The following is a 22523-nucleotide window of genomic DNA, read 5'->3' as shown; positions in this document are numbered from 1 at the left end:
GCAGAAAAAGCCCCAAAGCCCATCCAGTCCACATCCTGTTTCCCACAATGACTAACCAGAAGGGAAGCTCCAAGTCAGGTCATGAAGCATGCAAACACAGGCATGCACGGATGTTCCTTGTTACTTAATAATACACTGAGTATGAATCTGCAGGCTCAATGCATCTGATACTAAACTACAGTCTTTGGTTATTGAGAGCTAACCAACATATGTTGTAAGTTACTAAATCCAATTTCCAAAATGATTATTTCAAGTCAAGGTAGCAAATTCCAAACATTAATAAAACTATATATAATCCGAGGAAGGGGGATAACATGAGGTGAATGCATATTTGTAGTGGAAACCATTGTATGCATACTGCCAGAGCAATATTCTTGGAGTTGAAGTCCACAGGCCTTAAAGTTACCAAATTTGTACTAGAGAGGCTCCAGGAAGCCTTATTGTTAAAGAAATTGGTATATTTGGCCTTCAATCCAAAATGAGTTTTAGCTTCACCACCATCATTGTAAAAAGTCTGGCAAATGAAAGTGCGGGCCTTCAACTCTGCAATGAAAGAATACCTGGATTTGAGCAGTGTTGTTTTTAAATTTAAATTTAAATTAACCTATCTGCCTGTTATCTGCTACTGACCTAGCAATCCAGAATCTGTAAGTGCTAGTTGTACTCATTCAGAGAGAATAAAAACCTTTTGTTTCCTCAAAATAATTATTTTTCACATACATTGGGTGTCACACACTTTTCATTTGGCTTCAAAATCATCTGGAAGCCAAGGCATTCTCTACAGTAGTGATTCCTATCGGGAAGTACTTCAACTTATTAGCAGCGTTCTCATGTTACCTTAACTTAACCCAATTTTTTGGAATTGCAGGACAAGCCATCGTTACCTTATATTTGACCTGCAGTGATTCTCACAAACGGTAGTCGAAAATATAGTTGGCCAGTCTGAGTGTCAGTAGATGGTGCAGACAGCCCCAATGACTTAAGAATGATGCTTTTTATTGTCCCGGGTTTCCTGCTGCCCTGCAAAGTTTCAGATCTCTTGGTACCCGTTCCATTCCAGCCCTCCGCTTTCCATTCTCCGGGAAATAAATGCTACACCATCCTGTCCCAGTGACGTTTTTGGAACATACTTTATGCTTTTCATGAAGCATTTCAATGTTGGCAGCCAACTGCAGCTCCGTTTCCAGCCAAGGGAGCGAGGAAAGAGAACGCTCCAGGACTGACCGGCCGTCCCTTCCCGGCCGACCCAACCCACGTGATGAAATATGCCGCCGCCGCCCCCGCCTTCCCCCCGCCCGGAAAGGGTGGCACTTTCTTGGGCAACCGGCAGGGCCTTGCCGCGTCCCTCCCCCGCTCCTGGACTGGGGCGGAGAGAGCGGTGGCGGGGCAAGAGCCCGGTTAAGCAAGCTGAACAGACGGCTAAGTCAAGGCGCCAAAAGGTTTCTCTAAGCTTTCTCTAAGCGCGCCCAAGGCGCCTCAACCAACTCAGCCGAATCCTTCCTTCCTTCCTTCCTTCCTTCCTTATCCTTCCTTCCCTCCTTCCTTCGTTCCTGCCCTGCTTTTACTGCGCAGACCTAAGCTACGAATGCCATTCCCCGGCGGCTTATGGTGGCTGCTGTGCTGCAGGCAAGGTTTCACCTTGCTGCGACGTGACTACTGTGAGGCAAGCAAGGGGGTAGCCAGTGAAGACGAAGTTGTTGAAGAATCCTTTGAATTACGCAGGCAAGGCGATGAGGTGAGCTGTGCGCTGGCGGGAGCAACCTAAGAACTTGGGACATTCTTTTGGGACTTCCTTCCAGAGCTAGAAGGAAAAACTATCATTTTTGTGGTCTGGGAAGAAAATGCGTGCCTTGATGCGTTTCACACCCCTCTGCTGGGGACTCAAAAGATCTTATGTAAATACTAAGGATGCAATAGTAAAAAGAGAGTAAAGTGGTCCTTGGAAAATTTTCCGGTTTGGAAGGTCTTCTAATACCGCTAAGTATTAATTTAGAATGTGCTCACTTACTGAATCCAGTCAGATTAAATGTGGGCCAACATTCTTTATTTTAATGAGTTGCAAAGGAACATGCCTTGTTTCTAACCTCATGTCTTTCAAATGTCTTTCAAATGTACTGGCATTACAGTATAGCTGTCATTAATAAGATACCTTCATATGTTCAGATTCATTGTTGGAAGAAATGTTATTATTCTGGTGGAGGAGTTCTATCTGTTGTTGTTGCTATTTTAATTCTCATCCTACTTTTTTTCCTCTTCTAATTTCATGATTTTCTCAGTGTTAATCCACAAGGATTTTATTATATCTCGGTAGCTAACTGCCTTTCTTCTAATGTATATAACAGATAAATTGAGAATTTTAATTGCCGAAATCAGGTTTGGATTATCCATGGATGGATTTACAGTACATTCTCCATTTTCAAACTTCTTTAGATAAATCAAATTAACTTCTAAATGGGGAACCTGTGAGCTTCTAAGTGTTGCTGTATGGTAACTCCCATCACCCGTCAAAATGGACTATGCTGACTGAAGCTGTTATAACAGAAAAATCTGTTGGGGGGTAGATGTCCTTCACCTTTCAGTTAATCCAATTGCAGGAGTGGTACGCTGACCTGGGTGAGCAGAAAAATTAGTGTTTCCTCATATTTATGCAATGCTTGTGCCATGAGTTATATAGGACAAGCTGTTACCTTGGATGCTTGGAATTTCTTCCTTGTTTCCTTTTAATTATGACAGAGGGTCAAAGAGCTCAGCCTCAAAGTGATGGAGAGAAAGGCTGAGTGTTGATTGGCATGAACAGCTAGCATATAGAGCCCATCAGAATGTTTCCAAAGTTTTCACAGCAAGGCCTTCGGGTCTGTCACCCCGTATTTTGTTCTGCTGTTCTTTTCCCTTTAATAAGCAGAAAGAAAATTCCTCTGCCACCACCATTTGAATCTGGTCACTCCCTTCAGAAAAAAGTAGCCAAGTTAGCAAGATGAACTGTTTCTTCCATTCTTATTTACCAACTGTCTGCACAGGTATGCAAACAAGGACTTCTTGCGCTCTTTAAAGTAGTCACATCTTTTTCTAGAGTTCTTTTCTAGAGTTACAGATAGCTGCTATATTTGCACTCTGCTCCAAACTGGATTTTGGGAATCAAATACGAAGCACTTAACAGCTCTGTGTATTTCCAGAAATTACGTTAGGTTTTCTTGGCTACTGCAAGAGACAGTTTTTCATAGATACTTTCTACCTACTTAACATTGGCTTTACCACATATCTAAAATCTTTCTCATTCCAATCAAGTTCAGATTGTTGAGTTCTGGTTCAAATGAAACTATGTTTTAAAGGCATGATGATGCCTATACTAGGGCAGAAAAAATTCAGCCCCCAAGGAAATCTTTCCTTTGTCTGGATAATTTTTTTCATGGCGTCACTTCTTGGCACAGTAAAAAGGCCAAGCTGTCCTCTCTGACAAAACTAAATTGAGGTGTGGGTGGCTGGCTGGAGTGATGGCTAGTTTTAAATCCCCAAGAGATCTTTAAAAAGTTCAGTTTAATTCAGAGCTCAGATGTGCTGGATACATTTTCTTTTCCGGGAGTTTTTCTTTCAAGAGTTCTTTCTTAGGTAAAAAATGCATCGTCAAGATGAACGAGATATAACATGTTGAGGCAGTTCAGTATAGCTGCTAGAAGAAACTGGCCTAGAGTTCTTTTGTTTTCTACAAATCTGCTATCAGAACTCCAAAGGCGGAAGACAAAAAACACCTGGTTTTCAGAGAATCATTGGTCTGGTGATCGGCCAGCCTATCCCCCTACATTTAGCTGTATAACAGATCTGTGCCCTTTTACTTTCCCCATTGTTCCCCAATCACCAATTAAGGAGAAATTATGAAACTATATTTTGATGGCAAGTTGGGGATGAGGAGACAAAGATGCCCTGTGCTAAAAGTATGCTACAGGGAAGCGCCAAGTGGGAGGTGGGGTATTTGGGTGCATGTTATTTTTGGAGCATCTCCTCAACCCCACATTGTCTTGCTGCTTAATCCTTCCAAGCAAGAACATGGGAAGCACATGGGATCAATTAACAAATGTTCCAAATCTAGTCTATACCAGTGGTGAAATTCAATTTTTTTTACTACCGGTTCTGTGGGCATGGCTTGGTGACCATGATATGGCTTGATGGGTGTGGCTGGGTAGACGTGGCAGGGGAAAGATACTGCAAAATCCCCATTCCCTCCCCACTCCAGGGGAAGGATATTGCAAAATATCCATTCCCACCCCACTCTGGGGCCAGCCAAAGGTGGAATTTTCTGGTTTTCCAAACTACTCAAAATTTCTGCTACTGGTTCTCCAGAACCTGCTGGATTTCACCCCAGGTCTATACCCACCACAACAATAGGATTATTCTGAGAATTGAGAATCTTGACAAGGGCCCATATCAGGGCTGAAATGAGGAGTGATTCTGGATAAGCTCCCAATCCATCCTCCTATTTCCAAATGATCAAATAAAAAGTTCTGAGAATCAACAGCCCTCCTTCGCTCTTCCTTGATATGAAAGGAAAAGATTACCTTTGAAACTACCATTTTGATTTTGCTCTGAGACCCTCTGATAAGACTTTTCCCCCCATAAATTGCCCTGTTTTAAAATCAATGCCTGGCTGAGGATTACAGGAATAGTATTCTAGAGTGTATAATAAATACCAAGTTAAAGAAAACTGATTTTAAATCCATGGCTACTGTGTCTTCTGGTGCATCTATGCTGAATTGAATATGCAGTAATTTAAAGACTCCTTTTTTTTGCTACTTTTGAATCTTTTGCCAGGTTAATAAAAAGATTCTGAATATTTCTCCCTCCATATCATGCTTGTTATTTAACTTATTATATATGACTAACCCGCTGTTATCTTTTTTGACTCCTAAATTATATGCTCATACTGTGCTATCTGCGAATGATTTTTGCATGAAGCTACTAGGATCTTCTGGTAAATGGGAGTCTATCATTTGTCAGGTTGGAGAGATCAGAAACTGAAGTCAGTTGTGCAGTGGTTATCAACTATGCATGCTGAAGTATCGCTTATTCAGAGGGCGTCTGCCATGCTTGAGATAGGATAGATCATTGGTTCAACCCCCATATTTTTTGGGGGGGGGGGAGCGCAGGAAGCAGAACTGAAAAATGGAGCAAATGGAAACATAGATTCTTAATTTTAATCAGAAACTTGGAAATACATTGACGTGTATATGCTATTTCAACCAATACTAATTGCTTAAAAGGTCAGCTTTTATTTTTTTGTACTTTGGAGGCTATTGTACCCTTGGAAAATTTCTTCCTGCCATTGTTTCCATTGTAGAAAGGCAATACTCTATAAATCTTTAAGATTTGAGGTTTTGGTCAGGCATTCTCTTCCAGTAGATTTTAACTTAAGTTTTATGTTCTAGCTTTGTGATATAATCAGAGGAATTTTTTTCCATGATAAATAAAAGTTCTTGGATTTTACAGCCTATAGAATTCTACTTGACAGTTCTACCTAACAAAATTAGTGTTGTGGTATTGCATAAATTATTTAAACATAGCCTTTATCTAGACTCAGAAGCAACTCTCCCACTTGAACTCCTTGTTCTATATTTATTGATAATTTTACTCACTACTGCTTTTTTAAAAAAGTACATTCATCTCAGTATTCTGCATATAGTCTTTATTTAAATTTCAATGCACTGTTTTTGTTCCACTTTTCCTGTGTAAAATTCCAAATAATGGGATTATTGAATTGAGGCTTAATGATGTCTATTTTAATTTCCTGTTCATTTTTTTTAAAATCCTAAGAATGAATGGTTTTTCAACAGAAATCCTGGTTCAAGAGAAGTTATGGTACTTTAAAAATAAACATTTTTACACCATAATCTTTATTACCGATAAGCAATTTTCTGTCCCGGATTACAAAAACCCTCTGCCATGGGTATTTGTATAAGCTGCTCTGAATTTTATAAATCAGAATTCATAACTGTAATAGAATGGCTAAGCCTGTGAGGAGGCTTTACTATTCTCCCCCTTAAGCCCTTTTGTCTCCACCTCCTATTTTGGGGTAGCAGCTTGTCAGTTCCTGCTGTCACCATTTCTTTTTCTCTGGAACTTCACCTGTCATGCTACTCCCTAACTTTGTTGTAGAGAGAAGTAGGGCTCTCACAATCTGTGCTGCCTTTCTAGCAAGTGAATGATAAAAATACAAGAAAGCAGCATAATTTCATAGCACGACCTCCTGGCCATGTAACTTAGAAGTTTGTGTGTAAATAAGATTCACCCCTTCTTCCTTCTTTGAGACCAATCCCATTAAATATGAACAAAATCAAATTTAACTTTTTTTAAAAAATGAAAAATACAGCTTGCACATTTTTTAAAAAATTCAAATGTAAAATTGCAAGTATTCATTGCTGTTAACGATAAATAACAGCTGTTCAAGTATCAATGCTGTGGTCACCAATTTAAAAGTTACAAAGAAAATAAAGTGATCGCAGTAGACCATCAGATGGTACTGGGTTGTTACAAATTGCACATTCTCTCCTTTTCTAGCTATTTTTTGGTGCCAGACTAAGTCAAGCCTGATGTTCCCAGTACAAATAAGGAAGCTGAATGTGTAACATCAGCCATTTGTCCATGTCAGGCTGGACATGATGATATTTATTTTATTTATAATCTGTATGCAACCAAGAGTCATGCCTTGAAAGGTGGATTGTATGTCAGAGCCTGAGAAAATGTGTATTGTATATCTGAGCTGGCAGCTTGTGCGACGACAGTCCCAAACAATAAATATACTTTTGTCAGGCAGGTATCTTCATTTAGGTAAGAACTGGGCAACAGCTGTTTTACCAGTGGGCATGAACATTATCTGTTTAATTTCAGTGTTGTTGAGGGAACCGTACATAGAGAAAGAGTTGAAAGCAAATAATGGCAGTGACAAGGATGAGGAAACTGCTCTGTAAGCAGTCAGATTTTTCCTCATCTAGTCTTTTCCTGCCACACATTATTTCATTGTTAGCATCAGAGGTATGATCCATGTCATTCATTGTTTTAATGAAAATCTGTAGAGCGTCCTAAAGATTTAAAGTTTCATATTTCTCTTTTTAATTGATGGGAATTGAATTCCAGATAAGTTACTGTACATTTCTGACAGAAACTTTTTTTAGGAATATCTGCCTCCTAAAATAAAACGGCTGTCAACCGGCTGCAGCAGGAAGGTAACAGGTAATGAAGGAAGCATATATTTCAACCCTCGTATTCTACAAGTTGTAAGAACAATGTTGAAGAGTCAGAACATGATCAAATTTTAATAGGATATAATGCTATATACTCTTGATTTTGATTCATTGTTATAAAATTGAAGAATTGTAAAGTTGTACATATTCAGCATTACTGAAATGTCGGATTTGCTTTGGTCCACTTACAAATTACAAATTCAATAATTAATTCAAACAAAGCTAGCCTGTTGCAAAGTTAATTCCATGAATGTTTGGATATGCTTTGCTTTTTTCAATGTTTTTTTTTGCTCGTGATAATAAAGACATTTATATCATGCCTGTTTTCAGAAGTGCCTCTTTCTATTTCTTTCTTTTTTTCCCCTACTGTCCCTCCCTACATGTGCATGTAACTGTCAATAGTAATCTATGCTATTCTTTCTCATCTAGAATGAAAATATTGAAAATCAGTTAGATGGAATTAACAGTTACAAGCTCCATGGTGTCTCGATGTTCTGGGGTACTGAAACATGAGAATTGTGGCTGAGAAATGTGAAAAGCACCATATAACTGCAAAAAGCTAGGTTTCAAGCAAGAACATCATGTGAGAGTATAATAAAAGTTCTATAGTCCTTGCTAAGTGCCTCAGACATAATTTAAACCATATTTTACAGTTTATAATCCAGCCATATCTGCAGTCCAGAATACAATTTTTAGAAGTGAATTATGAGGGGAAAATTAATTTTTGCAATTGTTTCCTAGATATTTTTATTTTTTTCAGCTATGATGTTGCTTAGTCTTTCCATGCTCTGTTGATGGTTGCTAGTCTCCCTGTCTTACAGGATCATGACGATCTATGCCAACTTGGGCCAAGTTACAACAGGTGTTAAAATGCCACAGGGCAGTTGGTGTCCTGTCCATTACTCAATACCTGTTGCAGTAGCCCCCTACTTTTTGCCTTCCAGTTTGACTTTATATATAGTCTCGTTCCTCTCTCCCTCCCTCCATCCCTCCCTCTCTCTCCCCTCTCTCTCTCCTCTCTCTCTCCTCCCTCCCTTGCAGTTTACAACAAATCCAGCATAATTTTTTTATTTGGGGCACCTTTTGGGACTGTGTCTAGACTGTACAAAGTTTTAGATACTACAGTTCCACCAAATTCTCATAACTGCATCTTAAACTTGCTTACAATTTTTGCCAGCATTAGGGAATTTGCATGAATTAAGTGCCTGAGACTAGCTTCCTGTCTTCTGTCAGGACTTGTCTGCTCCTTCCCCCTCTCCCCTTGCAGGGGAAGGGATCTTTGGCTACAATAGGACTTTTTTTTTTTTTTTGCTGTATCTTACCCAACAGAGTGCTTGTGCAATTCTGAGGAGACTGCAGCCCAACACCGAGGTCGGCTGAGGATACAGGAACTTGTTCAGCTGCTGCAATTTGCAGGATGTGAGAAGGTTGATTAGCCAGACTCTGGCTTGGGAGGGGCAATAGTGCAGACGAGGCAGCCTGGGAAAGCTCCAATTTAATAATTTACTTCCTTGTAGGGTTGGGAGGCGTCCTGCCTGTATGAATATTATTTATGCATTCCCATTTTCTGTTTAAATAGCCTCTTACTTTTTAACACATAAATGATGAAATTACAGGATAACATATTATCTATTTTGGAATTCTAATTTCTAAGTCTTCCAGAGTGTCTTCTGCCCTCATTTTCCTTAAATTTAACTCTCATGCCTTTTACGTTCAATTCTGAAAAAAAACTGATGACCTTCTTCTTCTTTCTCTTTCTCTCTCTATGCACCCCATTTTCCCCAGGACTCTACCTTGCAAGTGAACCTCACTCAACCCAGTCGTGCTAGCAGTTGTTCTGAAAGGTGAGCATAAAAGAGTTGTATATGAGGCAGGGGGAAATAGAGGGCAACTGGCATTGCAGTGGGAGAAGATACTGTGTTTTTATGGGAGAATGCTATATGTTAGCCAAAGTCATATTTCTGGCTATTGTTCTCATAAAAGAAAGGGAGATTCTTAACATTCTAAAATGTTAAAACTTCCCCTCTAAAACTTCCTCTGTTCCAGACCAGAAACTTCATATCCCTCCTTTCCCTATGGTTTTCCTCTGAGAAAGGCTTCGTCTTCAGGCTTCAGTTTGTTAAACTGAGAAGCCAAAAGAGGAGAAAGAATTGGAAAACATAATGTTCATGATTACTTCGCACTTTAGGGTTCAACCCTAGTATTGGGTATAATTCCCAAGTCTCCCCTAAGACCAAATTAATACCTTCCAAGTGTATCTGTTCGATCCTGATGTTTTCTGTTTGTTCTCGGCTGGAAAGCCAAAAAAATCCATGGAAAGAATTCTGCCTGGTGACCCACACATTTCCAACTCTGCTTCAGAGCTAATAGTTCCCAGCTGGAATCAGGCATAGCCAGGCAGGAAGTAACTATTTGGGCGAGTGATTCTTGCTTCTTATCTGTTGCCAAGGTGGGCCTGGGAAAAAGGAGAGGGAAGTAGAAGATTCTTTTTGTGAGGCTGAGGCCACTAGAATTCTGCTCCAGGAGGTTGCTGGGAGAAAGGGATGGGGAATGAGACAGAAGCAGGGAGATGTCAGAGGGGAGGACATAAGAAGAACCTGGAAATGTACTTAATTCTTACTTGAGCCCCAAAGCCTAATTGTGGTATTAGGACATTTAGGTAATTGTGGTAATAGAAATAGAAAAATAGTAGATAATGCCATGAACGCCTGCAGAGACAAATTTGCTTATCTGCAGTAATTTGTGGGGTTTATAACAGTATGCTATAAAGAAACATGAAAAGGGAGGAGGAGGAGGAATTCTCTTCTCTTTCTTTCCTCCCCCCCCCCCTTTTCTCCGATGCACAAATGCCAAGATCTCGCTCTTTCTATATCTTTTCCCCACTCATCTCAGGCAATCCAGTCAGCATCCTCTCCTCAGCTGAGCTCCTTCGTTTCCCAAATTCTTGGCAACCCTTCTATATAAACAGCTTATTTTTAGTCTGAGGTTAACAGTGCAAAATCTCAGACCGGTTTCCCAGAACTATGGAAGAAAAGGGATTGGGGGTGGGGGCAATATTCTCCCTCTTTCCTTATTAAAAAAAGGGAGGTGGCTTGGGAATTATACCCCAATATAAGAATATAAATGTACAGAAATGAGAATCCATTGAGAAAGCACCTGAAGGTTTTCCAAAAGTTCTCAGGTTCATATTAGTAAAACTAGGTGTGTTGGTAATACAGAGTTGCTCTTATGACTTAAAATCTGGCTGTAATCCGTGGTGGCCCCTGATACATCTAATGAAAATCCATAGATTGAGATAGAGAACAATAGGATCCCAGCAAATTGGATTTTTGCGGGGAGGTGGAACTGAAAGAGATGGGTCTACTCTTAAGGAAAGATCAATCAGTCTCCTTTCATTTGTATTAATGTAGGTCTGCCTGTTGTTTCTTCTCTGTTTGCTGTCTTCAGGTCTTTGCCAGTGACTGAAGAGACACACAGTCTTATCACAGAGAACTGTGGAAGGATGCAACATGAACCTGATGCTATTGTGAAAGGTGGGAACTTAGATTTGTTTCTCTCCTCCCCTTCCCTTTTAAATTAAAAAAAATCTAATCTAACGATCTTAAATCTGAAGATACTCAGCTTTTTTTTTAATCTTCCAGGCTGGTTGCAGAGAGAGGTTCGAGGAGGTATTAAAACTCCCTGGCTGCGTCCTCGGAAATACTGGTTTGTGTTGACAGAGGATTCTCTAGATTACTACAGCGGGTGTGAAGTGAGCGCCCCACGCCTTGGATCCCTTGTTCTCACCAGCCTCTGCTCTGTGCTGTGGCCTGACAAGCAAACCTATAAGGAAACAGGTAAAGATTGCAGCTTTTGCATGGTTAAAGAATTTTGTGCTCAGCTTTAATACCATTGTAGCTTCTTTGTGGCAACAGGAATGAATGATTTCAGCAAACGCTTGATTTTTGAGTTTTCTTACCAGGCTGTGGTCAGCCACTAAGATATCCATAGTCCATAGATTTATTTGAGAAGCATTTTTAATTTTTACCCCCTTTTTACATAGTAAAAATATAACCCAGGCATTTTAAGAAAGTAGGTCAAATTTCCTTTTACTTATCTATGATTATCTTTATGTTAATTATATATGAGTACTTCTCTCTCCCATTCCTGCAGGCTACTGGGCAGTGACAGTTTTTGGCAGAAAGCACTGCTACCGACTCTATACAGAACACTTAAATGAAGCTGTACATTGGGTTTGTGCTTTGCAGAAGGTTATCATCAGCAAGGCCCCTTTGCAGACCCCCACACAGCTCCTCATGAGTGACATTGAGGTGAGGAACCGAATGAGCACAAGGACATGCCATTGGGAGTAGGAATGGAAGCATGGTTAACTAGCAATAGGGATCTGGGAGAGAATTTTGACAGAAATAGGCAAGGGAAACATGCAATGATTTTTCTCTGAAGTGGGGGCAGAAAAAGTTAATCACATGCAATGTTTTGAGTGGGCCAAGAACTCAGTCCTTTATGGTTAAATTGATAGCTTTGATTTCAGTGTCATTTTAAGTTCATTAAAATATTTTGATATTTACTTTTAAAAACCATATGGCAGTGAGCAGTTCTTGTTCAGAAAAGTGCTATGAATATTCATTAAATTAAATTTCAGTAAGTTATTTGTAAGTGTAATGATACAGATAGCCCTCAACATATGACAATTGAGGCCAACATTTCTGTTGCTAAGCGAAACATTGCTAAGTGAGTTTTCCTCCATTTTACAACATTTCCCACCACCATTGTTAAATGAATCACTAGAATTTTTAAATTAGTAACAAGGTTGTTATGTCAATCTGGCTTCCACATTAATTTTGCTTGTCAAAAGGTCTCAGGGTATCACATGGCCTTGGGACATTGCAAATGTCATAAATATGAATCGGTCGCCAAGTGTCTGAATTTTGATCACATGACCATGGAGATGCTGCGATGATCATAAATGTGAAAAATGGTCATAAGTCACTTTTTCAGTTCTGTTGTAACTTCAAATAAATGAATAAATCGAGGGCTACTTGTATTTTTGTTATTTAATTTTAATTAATCTCCATAGCTGTACTATTATATATATACATTATCCATGCCTCCTAAGATTTCTACTATAAAATACAGATGGAGATTGGAAGGTTCTTGAAGCCTCTGAGTCAATCACAAATAATGGCAATTACTGAAATGTCATGCCCTTTACAAAGACAACAGCCATCTTAGCACATTCTGCTAAGGAAGCACATTAGGAAGGTGCTATGTTGGAAATGAGATTGGACCTTAGTTCTATAAATGAAGAAGGTTCATGAAGAACCTGATGTTAATGAGTAGAAATATAGATTAGATCTCTCTCTCTCCCCTCCCCCCATTTTCTGCTTTATTGCAGGAGAACCACAACAGCCCAGAAATCTTGGATCAAATTTATCGCAATAATCCCATCCTATGTTATACAGCTGGCCCAATTTATGCACCTCTTCTGCCCTTCCCTTATGCAGGTGGGTAGTGTTTCTTGGCTAGGAATCAGAATCCTTAACTTATTGACTTCATTATTTGTTATATGCTAAAGTTGTGTTGCTTGTGGTTTTTCAGGAGCATGGCCTTGAGGTACCCTCCAAAACTCACCACCCCACTAAAATTTAAAGGAAACTAGAAAGGAAACATTGTTAAATATTTAATCATTATTATATCAACTGTATTGAATTTAAATAAAAATAAGTCCCATACCACTCAATATTTAAAGTATTGACCTAAATACAAACTGTGCATGAAATATTCCAGTTTTCTGCCTACTGAGGAGAAAATGAGAGCAAGAGCTTAAACAGATCTTAAATGCATAGTACCTAATTGTTGTTTTCTTATCTTCTTCCCCTCCTTGCCCAATTTTGCAGCTCAGGGTGGCCAAGGTTATGCAGGGCTTCGTGATGAAGCTGTCAAACTCTTCCATTCACTACAACAGCTTGAAGAATTGCGAGATCCAATCCTTCTCATGCAGGGGGTGCTGCAAACTTGCCATGACCTTCCAGCCCTGGTGGATGAAATATTCTGCCAACTGGTGAAACAGACAACAGAGCCACCTATTCCAGGGGCACCCACAGATTTGCGCTATTGGCAGCTGCTTGTGTGCATGAGCTACACATTTATACCTTCTGTGCCTATACTCTGCTATTTGCATCTGCATCTGCAGCGGTGAGCCAGGGAAATGGGAAACATTGCAAAACATGTCTAATGCAGAAGTGGAAACTTAGGATATTCCACCTGTTGAGGAATTACAACTCCAAACATCCTTCACCATCAGCTGCTGGTAGCTGTAGTTCAGCCACAGTTGGATGGCCATGAGTTCCCATTCTTAATGAAATACTATGGTCACAAACTTTGGTCACAAATTGAATGCAGAGCAACTGGCAAAAACTATTTCACCCAATCTGAGGGAAGTGAAAGGGGGGGAGGAGTGTCTGTGTTCAACATCCTTCCTTGTTCTATATGCAGGAGCTCTTATTCACAAGGGTGTGAATAAAAGTCCCTCCCTTTTTAATGTGTTCAGAGACAACATAGTTCCAGTTGCCAATAAATTTCCATTAAGTCTGCTTATGGTCTAGTAGGCAGGAAGTGGATTAGAAAGATAATTCATTTGACATATTTGAGCAATGTGCAAGACAGACCTTTGGAAGGAATTTCTTTGTAGGTGCAATATTCTTTATATATCTGTTTCTTTATTCTTCAATTTGATTCAGAATGTTTAATGAACAGTATTTGTAAAACAGCTTCAGTCCAGCAGGAGCCTCTAAAACCCTGAAATATGCCCTCCACCCAAAAAAAATTTTGTTCAAAAAGTTAAAATACAAATTCAGAAAAAAAAAGCAACAAAAAAACCCCCAAATGGACAGAACATTAAACATGTGCATTAAAAAGGACAAAAAACAAAAATGTACAATTATTATCCTCTCTGTTTGATTACTGACAAATATATTGCAACAGTCCTAGTTTCTCCCCCTTCTGAAGCAGGCCCACGGTCTATAAACTTCTACATCTATTTACTATAGGTAGAAACAAAATAGTTAACAGGTAAATCAACAGCAAAGTTAAACTTCAAAGCCCTTTGTTAACAATCTGTCATTGTATTTAACTCATAGAAAGTCTACAATGGCTGCTTATCTCCCACAATCATTATCTCTGATCCATTCAGGATCAAGTATCTTCATTTGGTTCTTTGTAATAAAACTTCCCCTTAAGATTTTTAGTGGAAGTTTTCCCAATTGTTCTTTGGAACAATTGGAACAATATTTTCCAATGTCCTAAACCTCTGCTGTAAATATCTCTACCATATCTATTGTTGAAGCAGTATCACTGTTTACCAAGGTATAAAGTTTTTGTCTGGTTAGGTATAATAAATCCATTTTCAAAAATTAATCCATCTTCACAGGAAAATCTCATCCAAATTATTTAACAATATGGTATGATAACTCCATCTTCTTAACAGAATCCAGTTGATTAGTCATCAAATTTGCCAATTATAAATCTGTAAAATCCAGATCTTCAAATTTCTGCAACAGGCCTCCTGCTTTCCAGCCAAACTGCTCCTTCTTCAAATCTGCCAGCATAAACTTAGATTCCAGTCCATCCATCTGTTGGTCTGGCTTGGAAGGGTATTCTCTTTAGGTTGATTTGAATTGCAGGTAATTTTATTAAGCTTTCAACTAAAGGTTTTGCAGTTGTAGATTAAAAAATAGTTTTTCTGTGAAGATAGCCACCAGACTTTATCTTTAACCTGGTGCATTATCTGCATTTTTAATATAAGGCAGACTCTCTTGTATTTGAACTTATACAACTAAAGAAAATAAATTCTTTCAAAAATAAAAAGGATTTACTGCAACAAAATGGCCACATAGAACACTGAAAAAAAAGGAAAAGAAAAAGTTCCATCAAAAATTTAAAAAGAAAAAATACAGACCAGAGCTTTTTAAAAGTTAATTCTGTAGTAAAATCCCATGTAGATGTGAATCCAGTCTGGTCAGTTTACTCAGAAAGCTTCATAAAAAAAGCCAAAGTAGCTCAGAGCGGAAAACAAAAACAAAAACAGTAAAGCAAGGAAGGAAATTTAATATTAAAATCCGGCATGTGATTAGAGTAAATCAGCCTTCAACCAGTCAATTAACTTTTAAAAATAAGAATTAAAACAATAAAACTTTAAAAAGCAAACAGCTGAAGGGACACTGCAACTCCAACTGCCCCTACTAGGAATTGCAACCTCTGGGATTCCTCTCCCCAGGAGAGTCCATGAGTGTCCAAGAATCATCTTGGGTGCATTCCTAACTGCTCCCATATGAGCTGGCAGCCAAGGCACTTGCTTTGGCAACAAAATATATTCATATAATAATATAATATAATCATATTATAAGTAACTGTGTTCTCTTTGCCGATGATGTTAAACTATTTAACACTACCAACAATGCTGCTACCCTTCAAAAAGACCTTGACTTTGTGTCGGAATGGTCAAAACATTGGCAACTCCAAATCTCAACCAACAAATGCTCTGTCTTACACATTGGCAAAAAGAATCAGAACACAAAATACAAGCTAGGTGAACATGACCTTGTAGATGACCCTCACTCTGTCAAGGACCTTGGAGTACTCATATCAAATGATCTAAGTGCCAAAGCCCACTGTAACAACATCGCCAAAAAGGCATTAAGAGTTGTAGCTTCTTCTCCGGTAAGATTACACTACTAACCAGAGCATACAAAACATTTGCTAGATCAATTCTCGAATACAGTTCATCTGTCTGGAACCCACACTGCATATCAGACATTAATACAATTGAGCGCATCCAGAAATATTTTCACAAGAGTCCTCCACTCCTCTGCTCGCAAGAAAATACCTTATGCCACCAGACTTGAAATTCTGGGTTTAGAAAATTTACAACTACGCAGCCTTTGGTATGACCTGAGCATAGCTCATAAAATCATCTGCTACAGTGTCCTTCCTGTCAATGACTACTTCAGCTTCAACCACAACAATACATGAGCACACAATAGATTCAAACTTAAAGTGAACTGCTCCAATCTCAATTACAGAAAATCTGACTTCAGTAACAGAGTTGTTAATGCTTGGAATGCACTACCAGACTCTGTGGTCTCATCCCAAAATCCCCAAAACTTTAACCTAAGACTGTCTACTGTTGACCTCACCCCATTCCTAAGAGGTCTGTAAGGGGCGTGCATAAGAGCACCAGTGTGCCTACCGTCCCTGTCCTAATGTTCCCTTTAGTTGTATTCATTTTATGTATTCAATTCATGCTTATACATACATACATACATACATACATACATACATACATACATACATATATATATATATATGTAGGTCTTTGGTTATTCAGGTTTTCTCCCGCGTAAAATTGGAAGTGTCTTGGCGACGTTTCGATGAAGTCTCATTCGTCATCTTCAGGCTTCAGCTTCGTGCTTCTGGGAGCAATGCACGAAGCTGAAGCCTGAAGATGACAAATGAGACTTCGTCGAAACGTCGCCAAGACACTTCCAATTTTACGCGGGAGAAAACCCGAATAACCAAAGACCTACATACAAACACCCGCGAAAACCTCAGAAAACATATATATATATATATATATTATTTAGTATGTATTTGACAAAATAAAATAAAATAAATAAATAAAAGCAGTAGTTTGTTGGCAGGAGAAACAAATCCACCACCACCACCACCACCACCACTCAGCATGCCATCTTGGAGGGAAGTCAGTGCAGTATTCTTATTAATGAAACTTAATGGAATCACTCACTTAATACTATATCTTTCCTGACCTAATAGGATGGAGAAAATGTTCCCAAGATCACCAGTGACCCACTATGGACATTTAATCACACAAGCCCTGCACAAAAGCAAAGGGCGGGAGTGTGTGCCCTCCTTGGATGAGATTGCAACACTAATAGGAAGCCAGGAAATCCCAAACTCAACGCATTGTCCTGATACTACTACTACCTGTTATGTAGCCATCACATCTAATGCTACAGCCCAGAAGGTGAGCGGATTGCTTAATAGGTGGGATGCAAAAAAGGGTCTAACTGATACTAGTAATATGACTTCTATCTCCTCTTGGAAACAGCAAGTTCTACAACTCTAGTTTCTTATCAACAGCCAAGAGTTAGTCTTATATCGTGTCATTTAACTATATAGTCTGGTAGAACAATCAGATTTGGCTTTTCATTCTCCATATAAATTGCTAAATCATTTTTTTTCCTCCCCTCATTCCGTTTATCTTTCTTCAGCATGTTTGACACCGTGACGTTTGCAGCACTGAGTACTTTCCTACTGGACATTACTAGGCCTTTTGTCATCCCCCCCTTTGTCACCTTATCCCAGGTGACTCAAGAACTGATGTTGCATTTGGGTGTGACCTATATCCCCAACTTACTTATTTTCCACATGGAGAACTGGCAGCATAAGCAATCCTGTTCAAAGAATGTATTAAATATTTTTATCAGGTATGAAAAAAAAATCCCCATAAAATATGTGTGTCAGTTATAGCTAAATTGAAAAAAAGGATCAAGAATTGACAGTATGTTTAGAATCTTGATTGGGAAAAGAAAAAAAAAAGCAAGGTCTTGGAGCCTGTCTGGCTGCAGCAACCATTATGGCATCAGACTGGCTTATATGAGGGACCATCTATTTCCAATTACGTCTATCAATCCCATTAGATTCTTCAGAAGAGGCGTGATCTGGGTCCCATCCGTAAGGGATCCAGGTGTAGGTTTTATTTATCATTTTTATATTGTATTTTGTTTTTAAGCATTATTGGGCAACAAATAATGTATTTGAGAGGTGGTTGTATAAAATAGATGAATGAAGGAATACATAGTTAAGAGTAGCAATAGTACTTAGACTTATATACCGCTTCACAGTGCTTTACAGATCACTCTAAGCGGTTTACAGAGTCAGCATATTGCCATCAACAATCTGCAACCAACCATTTTACTCACCTTGGAAGGATGGAAGGCTGAATCAACCTTGAGCCTGGTGAGATTGGAACTTCCAAATTTCAGGCAGCCAGCAGTCAGCAGAAGTAGTCTGCTGTTGTGTCTGCGCCCCCCGAGCCGGGCCCCCTGCCAGAAAGTGACTCGGAAAGTGAGGGGGAAGGGCCATCAGGACTTACCTCTGGAGCACCGGCTTCCCTGGCTCAGCTCCAGGAGCCAGAGGCAGGCCAGGTGGAGGAGATAACGAGGCCTCCATCCCCTGACTCTTCCCCCCCAGGCCACGCCTCCAGACCCGGCTGATGGCAATCAAGCCTGGCTGGACCCTAGGTTTCGTAGGCAGGACAGGCGGGAACAACAGAAGCAGAGGTGGGGCAGGCCTAGGAAGTGCTGAGTCACGGAACCACACCCCACAGAGTATAAAAGCAGCCCTGACTGCTCTTCTGCTCCATGACAAGCAAAAATTGAGCTGAACTATTTGACTTGTGGAGGAGTGAGCTGAACTCTTTGACTCTTGGAGAATTGAGCTGAACATTCGGCCTGGACTGCTGACTTCCTGGTTGCCTGACAACCCCAAGATAAAAGGGAGACTTTGGCAGGCAGCTGCAGATTCCCTGCCAGGACTGAAAGCAGCCGTGAACTCAATTACTGGCTCGTTTAGCCAGCTGAGGCCGGGAGGAGACAGAACACCTGCAGTACTGCATTCTAACCCCTGTGCCACCTCGGCTTTTGTAGCATGTTTTTGCAACAGAGGAGCCTCCCTTTGTCAAGTTGGGACAGAACTAAGCAAAATAAAAATTCAAGTTTGCAAGAATTTAAAGCTACAATTTGGAAACAGTGCATTCTGTAAGCCAGAAATTGTTAACTTTGAAATAGTAGAAAATATAAGGAGATGTCTGTCCCTACCCCAATTTCTTACCTAAAGGTGTAGCTATGGTGGGCAGGCATTATATTGGAAACTTATGAAACTATCGTTCAATTACAAGGGTGTCTCAATGCGAGTTAAATCCTTTGCAACAGCCAGCAGTGTGCACTGCTTTTTAATGCTGGAAATAAGGTCATCCTGTGTGAGAGGTCAAGCCCAAAGTGGAGAATTTTATTCCAAAATTAACATGCATCTTCTGCCAGTTTGTTGTTTCAGCCATATAAACTGTCCACCAATAGTAGTATCCTATCTTTAACGAGACACTCAGAATTTGAAGGGCAACTTTGCTATGTCTCTGCTTCAGCCAGCTGTTTTATATTAACCTGCTTTATTCTTATGTCCTACTATCTTCAGCATCATATAACTACATACTATTATCTATCTCCAGGATCTTTTTTGTTAGGGCACTGTCTGTTGGTCTTTGGATCTTCTTTGGCCAAGCAATAAATAGAGAAGCAAGAACATCTGCACAGTGGTACCCTGAAGACTATTTTTCTGATATGGGCCATCATGAACAATCAGAAGAAATGAAGTACGGGACAACTGAAGATCATGGAAGCCTCTTTGAACAAGTCTGGAAAAAAATTAGTTCTGCCCTTTCCAGGGTATTTTCAGGTGAGTTACTCCATGGAGAATATGAAAATAGATTGGTACCAATTTGGACAAAGCTACTTATGTGAAAGGGCACATAGAAATATTTTAGGAGTTTGGTTAGGGTTTTAATTAGGACCAGGAATTCTTCTTTCTATTAGGAATAGTTGATGCATATGAAAATTGTCCAGAGGCAACTTAGATAGCATGATTTCATTTTAATATCTCTTGATGGGCAAGTTTTGCTTTAATTAATGTATTGCTGCAAACATTCACTGTTTCTCCACCTTTATACATAGTTAGCCAATGTATCTTGTCCCAAACCCTGAATCAATTTGTTCTACACCTAGGGGAAGGCTAACCTTTAGGACTTTCAGATGAGCTGCATAATATTCCTAAATACAATAGGCCCATATTGCTTAAGTGATCAAACTTCTGTCATCCACACTATGTACCCAGCAGGGAAAGTCGAAAAAAGTTATTTGACTTTGAAATAATGCCAATCTATAACTGAAGTGCTGTTCTTGGTAAGTAGTTACCATCGTGTCCTTACTATGTATTGAGACTGTTACAGAAATTTGATACGGATGAATTAATGTAGGTGGTACACATTATTTATCCTAGTCTAACTTTTTAAAAAACATATGCAAGTTCTTTCAGTTAACAATCTGTACATCTGTACAAGAAGATGGAAGTCTGTTCAGTATGAGAAAAGGGATCAGTATGCAGGGGTGTTGAAGACAAAAAGCTCTGCACTCCTGTAGCATTTTGAACCCAGCTGTACTACAGTGTGCGACATTTGATTAATGCATATGTTCAATATTTAACATAGAAGTATAAGAACTTGGTTGCTTGAACTTAGTGTATATAAACCCCATATGTGGTTTGTTTAATATGGCAAGTTGGTTTTACCCAACTTTGGCAAATTTGAACAAAAACGTATTCTTACTAGGTTTCTAATTTAACTATGCATGCAGGTTGATTGAAGCAAACTAAGTTCCATAGACAGTTCTGGTATTCATTTCTATACGTTCTGTGTCCTTAACATTTCTCCAGCTTTTCTGACTGGAAGGATGTGTACCAATCCTTCTTTAATTTTGGCAGTTATATGCTGGGAGGACCCTAGTGTATCAGACCTGTTGTTTTCTTTTTTCAGATGCAGCATCAACAGACAAGCATGTTCAACATCAAGAACTCCCAGTAATCACATGAACAGGGAAATATTCCCCAAAATACCAGTGGTAGAATTTTGAGTTGACTCCTAGGTATCCTGTCAGGTGTCTTGGATCATCATATATTCTGTTCATTTGAAAAGAATAATAATGATACTGTTTGCTCCTAAGGAGCTGATAAACTATGTCTTCTATTCAGAGGAATTCTGTTTTCCACATCTGTTCTGATTAAATACGTTTTATACAAACTGTCTCCTTGTCTCCTGTGTATAAAAAAAACCTCTTTGTTACAAAGATAGCTGAACAATTTTACTCTTCATGTCCCTTTTCTTCATCTGGATGATACCTGGCACACTATTCCTACTGACAAAGTCTATCAAACAAAAGATATTGAAACTAGCCAGAGCCATTATTTCATTTCCTGTCATTGTCTCTTAAGAATTAAGGGATAAATAATTATTATTTAGAGGTAGTCCTCGATTTAAAGATCATGCATTCAGCAACTGAATAATGACAATGCTAAACAAAGGGACTTACATCCCCTGCCTAAAGTTACAGGCACTGCAGCAGTCCTGTGTTAGGTAAACAAAATTTGGGTGTTGGCAGTCTTCCTGCCCTTATGAATTGCATTCTGGACATTATATTTGAGAAGAAAAGCTGGCTTGTCTGCCTCGCAGCTTCACTGCATATTAGGAGATTGTGGCCTCATTATAGGAAGTATACATGGTAAGTGACAAACTATGAGGAGAGTGCAGACCCAGCTGGATAGGAAGCAGAGCATGGGCTTCTTTGGAGCAGGGGAGTACTCAGGGCAGGCCATATGGGAAATGGAGTAGTGCTGCAATGCAGGCTTGGCCTGCAGTAGGTATCCCAGCACCTCCCCCACCACTGAAGTACCCCTTGGTTCATTTGATAACCAATGGGGAGAGCAGGGATTGGGTTTGTTAAGGCAATCATGGGGCACCTTAATGACTGTCACAACATGTGATTAGTAGTGGGTTCCATTATTGTAAGTCAAAGACTACCTGTAGCCTTATTGTGTGGTGTTGCTGATCAAGATATATTAAAAGGATGGCTGCAAACCCTATACATTAAAGCCAAAGAATACGAACCTGTTTTTCCAAGCACTTGTACCTTCTCTGTTAGATAAATAAAGGTAAAGGTTCCCTCACAGATGTAGATAAATAGTGAACAACATAACCTACTTATATTCTTTCCACAGGAATCCAGAAATTATGAATGTTTTAAAAGCAAAAAGAAAAAATGCTTCTAAATGAATTGAACTATTTTCCACATAAAGAGAATGCTTTGGGTTACTTTCTAATCTTTCTTTGGCCAGATTCTCCCCTCAACAAATCTGGTCCCATTCTGTTTTTGGAAAACTATCATGTTGATTGGCAGGCAGGCAGGTAGGCACAGTCCCAGGCTTCTTCACATACTTTTCTTTCTGGTATTCCATTAGGCAGGAAAGCATAAAAAGGATATTTCTCCACCAACCCAGTCTATCATAGGTTTTTCTGTCAGTTAGCTGTTGGTATTCTGGCTCTTAAGCAAGACTATAATAAGTCTGGGAGAAATATGGAATTGGTATAAAACTCTCCCTTTTCAACACAGG

The 22523-nt window shown here is 39.4% G+C and overlaps 1 protein-coding gene across 2 annotated transcripts; it reads left to right on the top strand.

Annotated features, from left to right (window-relative positions):
• The first annotated feature begins 1352 nt into the window (after nucleotides 1-1352).
• On the top strand, nucleotides 1353-21150 carry PLEKHH3 (pleckstrin homology, MyTH4 and FERM domain containing H3). Of its 2 annotated transcripts, XM_058182266.1 has the most exons (11): nucleotides 1356-1735; nucleotides 9015-9073; nucleotides 10677-10762; nucleotides 10871-11065; nucleotides 11382-11539; nucleotides 12625-12733; nucleotides 13127-13424; nucleotides 17061-17271; nucleotides 17519-17734; nucleotides 19534-19760; nucleotides 20893-21150. In XM_058182266.1, the coding sequence occupies exons 1-9, from the start codon at nucleotides 1586-1588 to the stop codon at nucleotides 17525-17527; spliced, it is 1275 nt and encodes a 424-aa protein (XP_058038249.1). In that variant the 5' UTR covers nucleotides 1356-1585; the 3' UTR covers nucleotides 17528-17734; nucleotides 19534-19760; nucleotides 20893-21150. The 2 variants fall into 2 exon arrangements, with proteins under 2 accessions (XP_058038250.1, XP_058038249.1); XM_058182267.1 differs by lacking the exons at nucleotides 11382-11539; nucleotides 12625-12733 and having other exon boundaries at nucleotides 1353-1735.
• The last annotated feature ends 1373 nt before the right edge of the window (nucleotides 21151-22523 follow it).

The sequence above is a fragment of the Ahaetulla prasina genome, chromosome 4, assembly GCF_028640845.1.
Source record: "Ahaetulla prasina isolate Xishuangbanna chromosome 4, ASM2864084v1, whole genome shotgun sequence".
NCBI classification, from domain to species: Eukaryota; Metazoa; Chordata; class Lepidosauria; order Squamata; family Colubridae; genus Ahaetulla; species Ahaetulla prasina.
The sequence above is the reverse complement of the archived record's forward strand: the minus strand, read 5'-3'. Positions and strand labels throughout refer to the sequence as shown.

Bases quoted from the DNA above. Each gene is read 5' to 3' on its own strand.
- PLEKHH3 (XM_058182266.1), top strand. From the start codon at position 1,586: ATGCCATTCCCCGGCGGCTTATGGTGGCTGCTGTGCTGCAGGCAAGGT. The intron at 9,074-10,676 runs GTGAGCATAAAA...TGCTGTCTTCAG, and splicing joins GCTAGCAGTTGTTCTGAAAG to GTCTTTGCCAGTGACTGAAG. The intron at 11,540-12,624 runs GTGAGGAACCGA...GCTTTATTGCAG, and splicing joins TCCTCATGAGTGACATTGAG to GAGAACCACAACAGCCCAGA.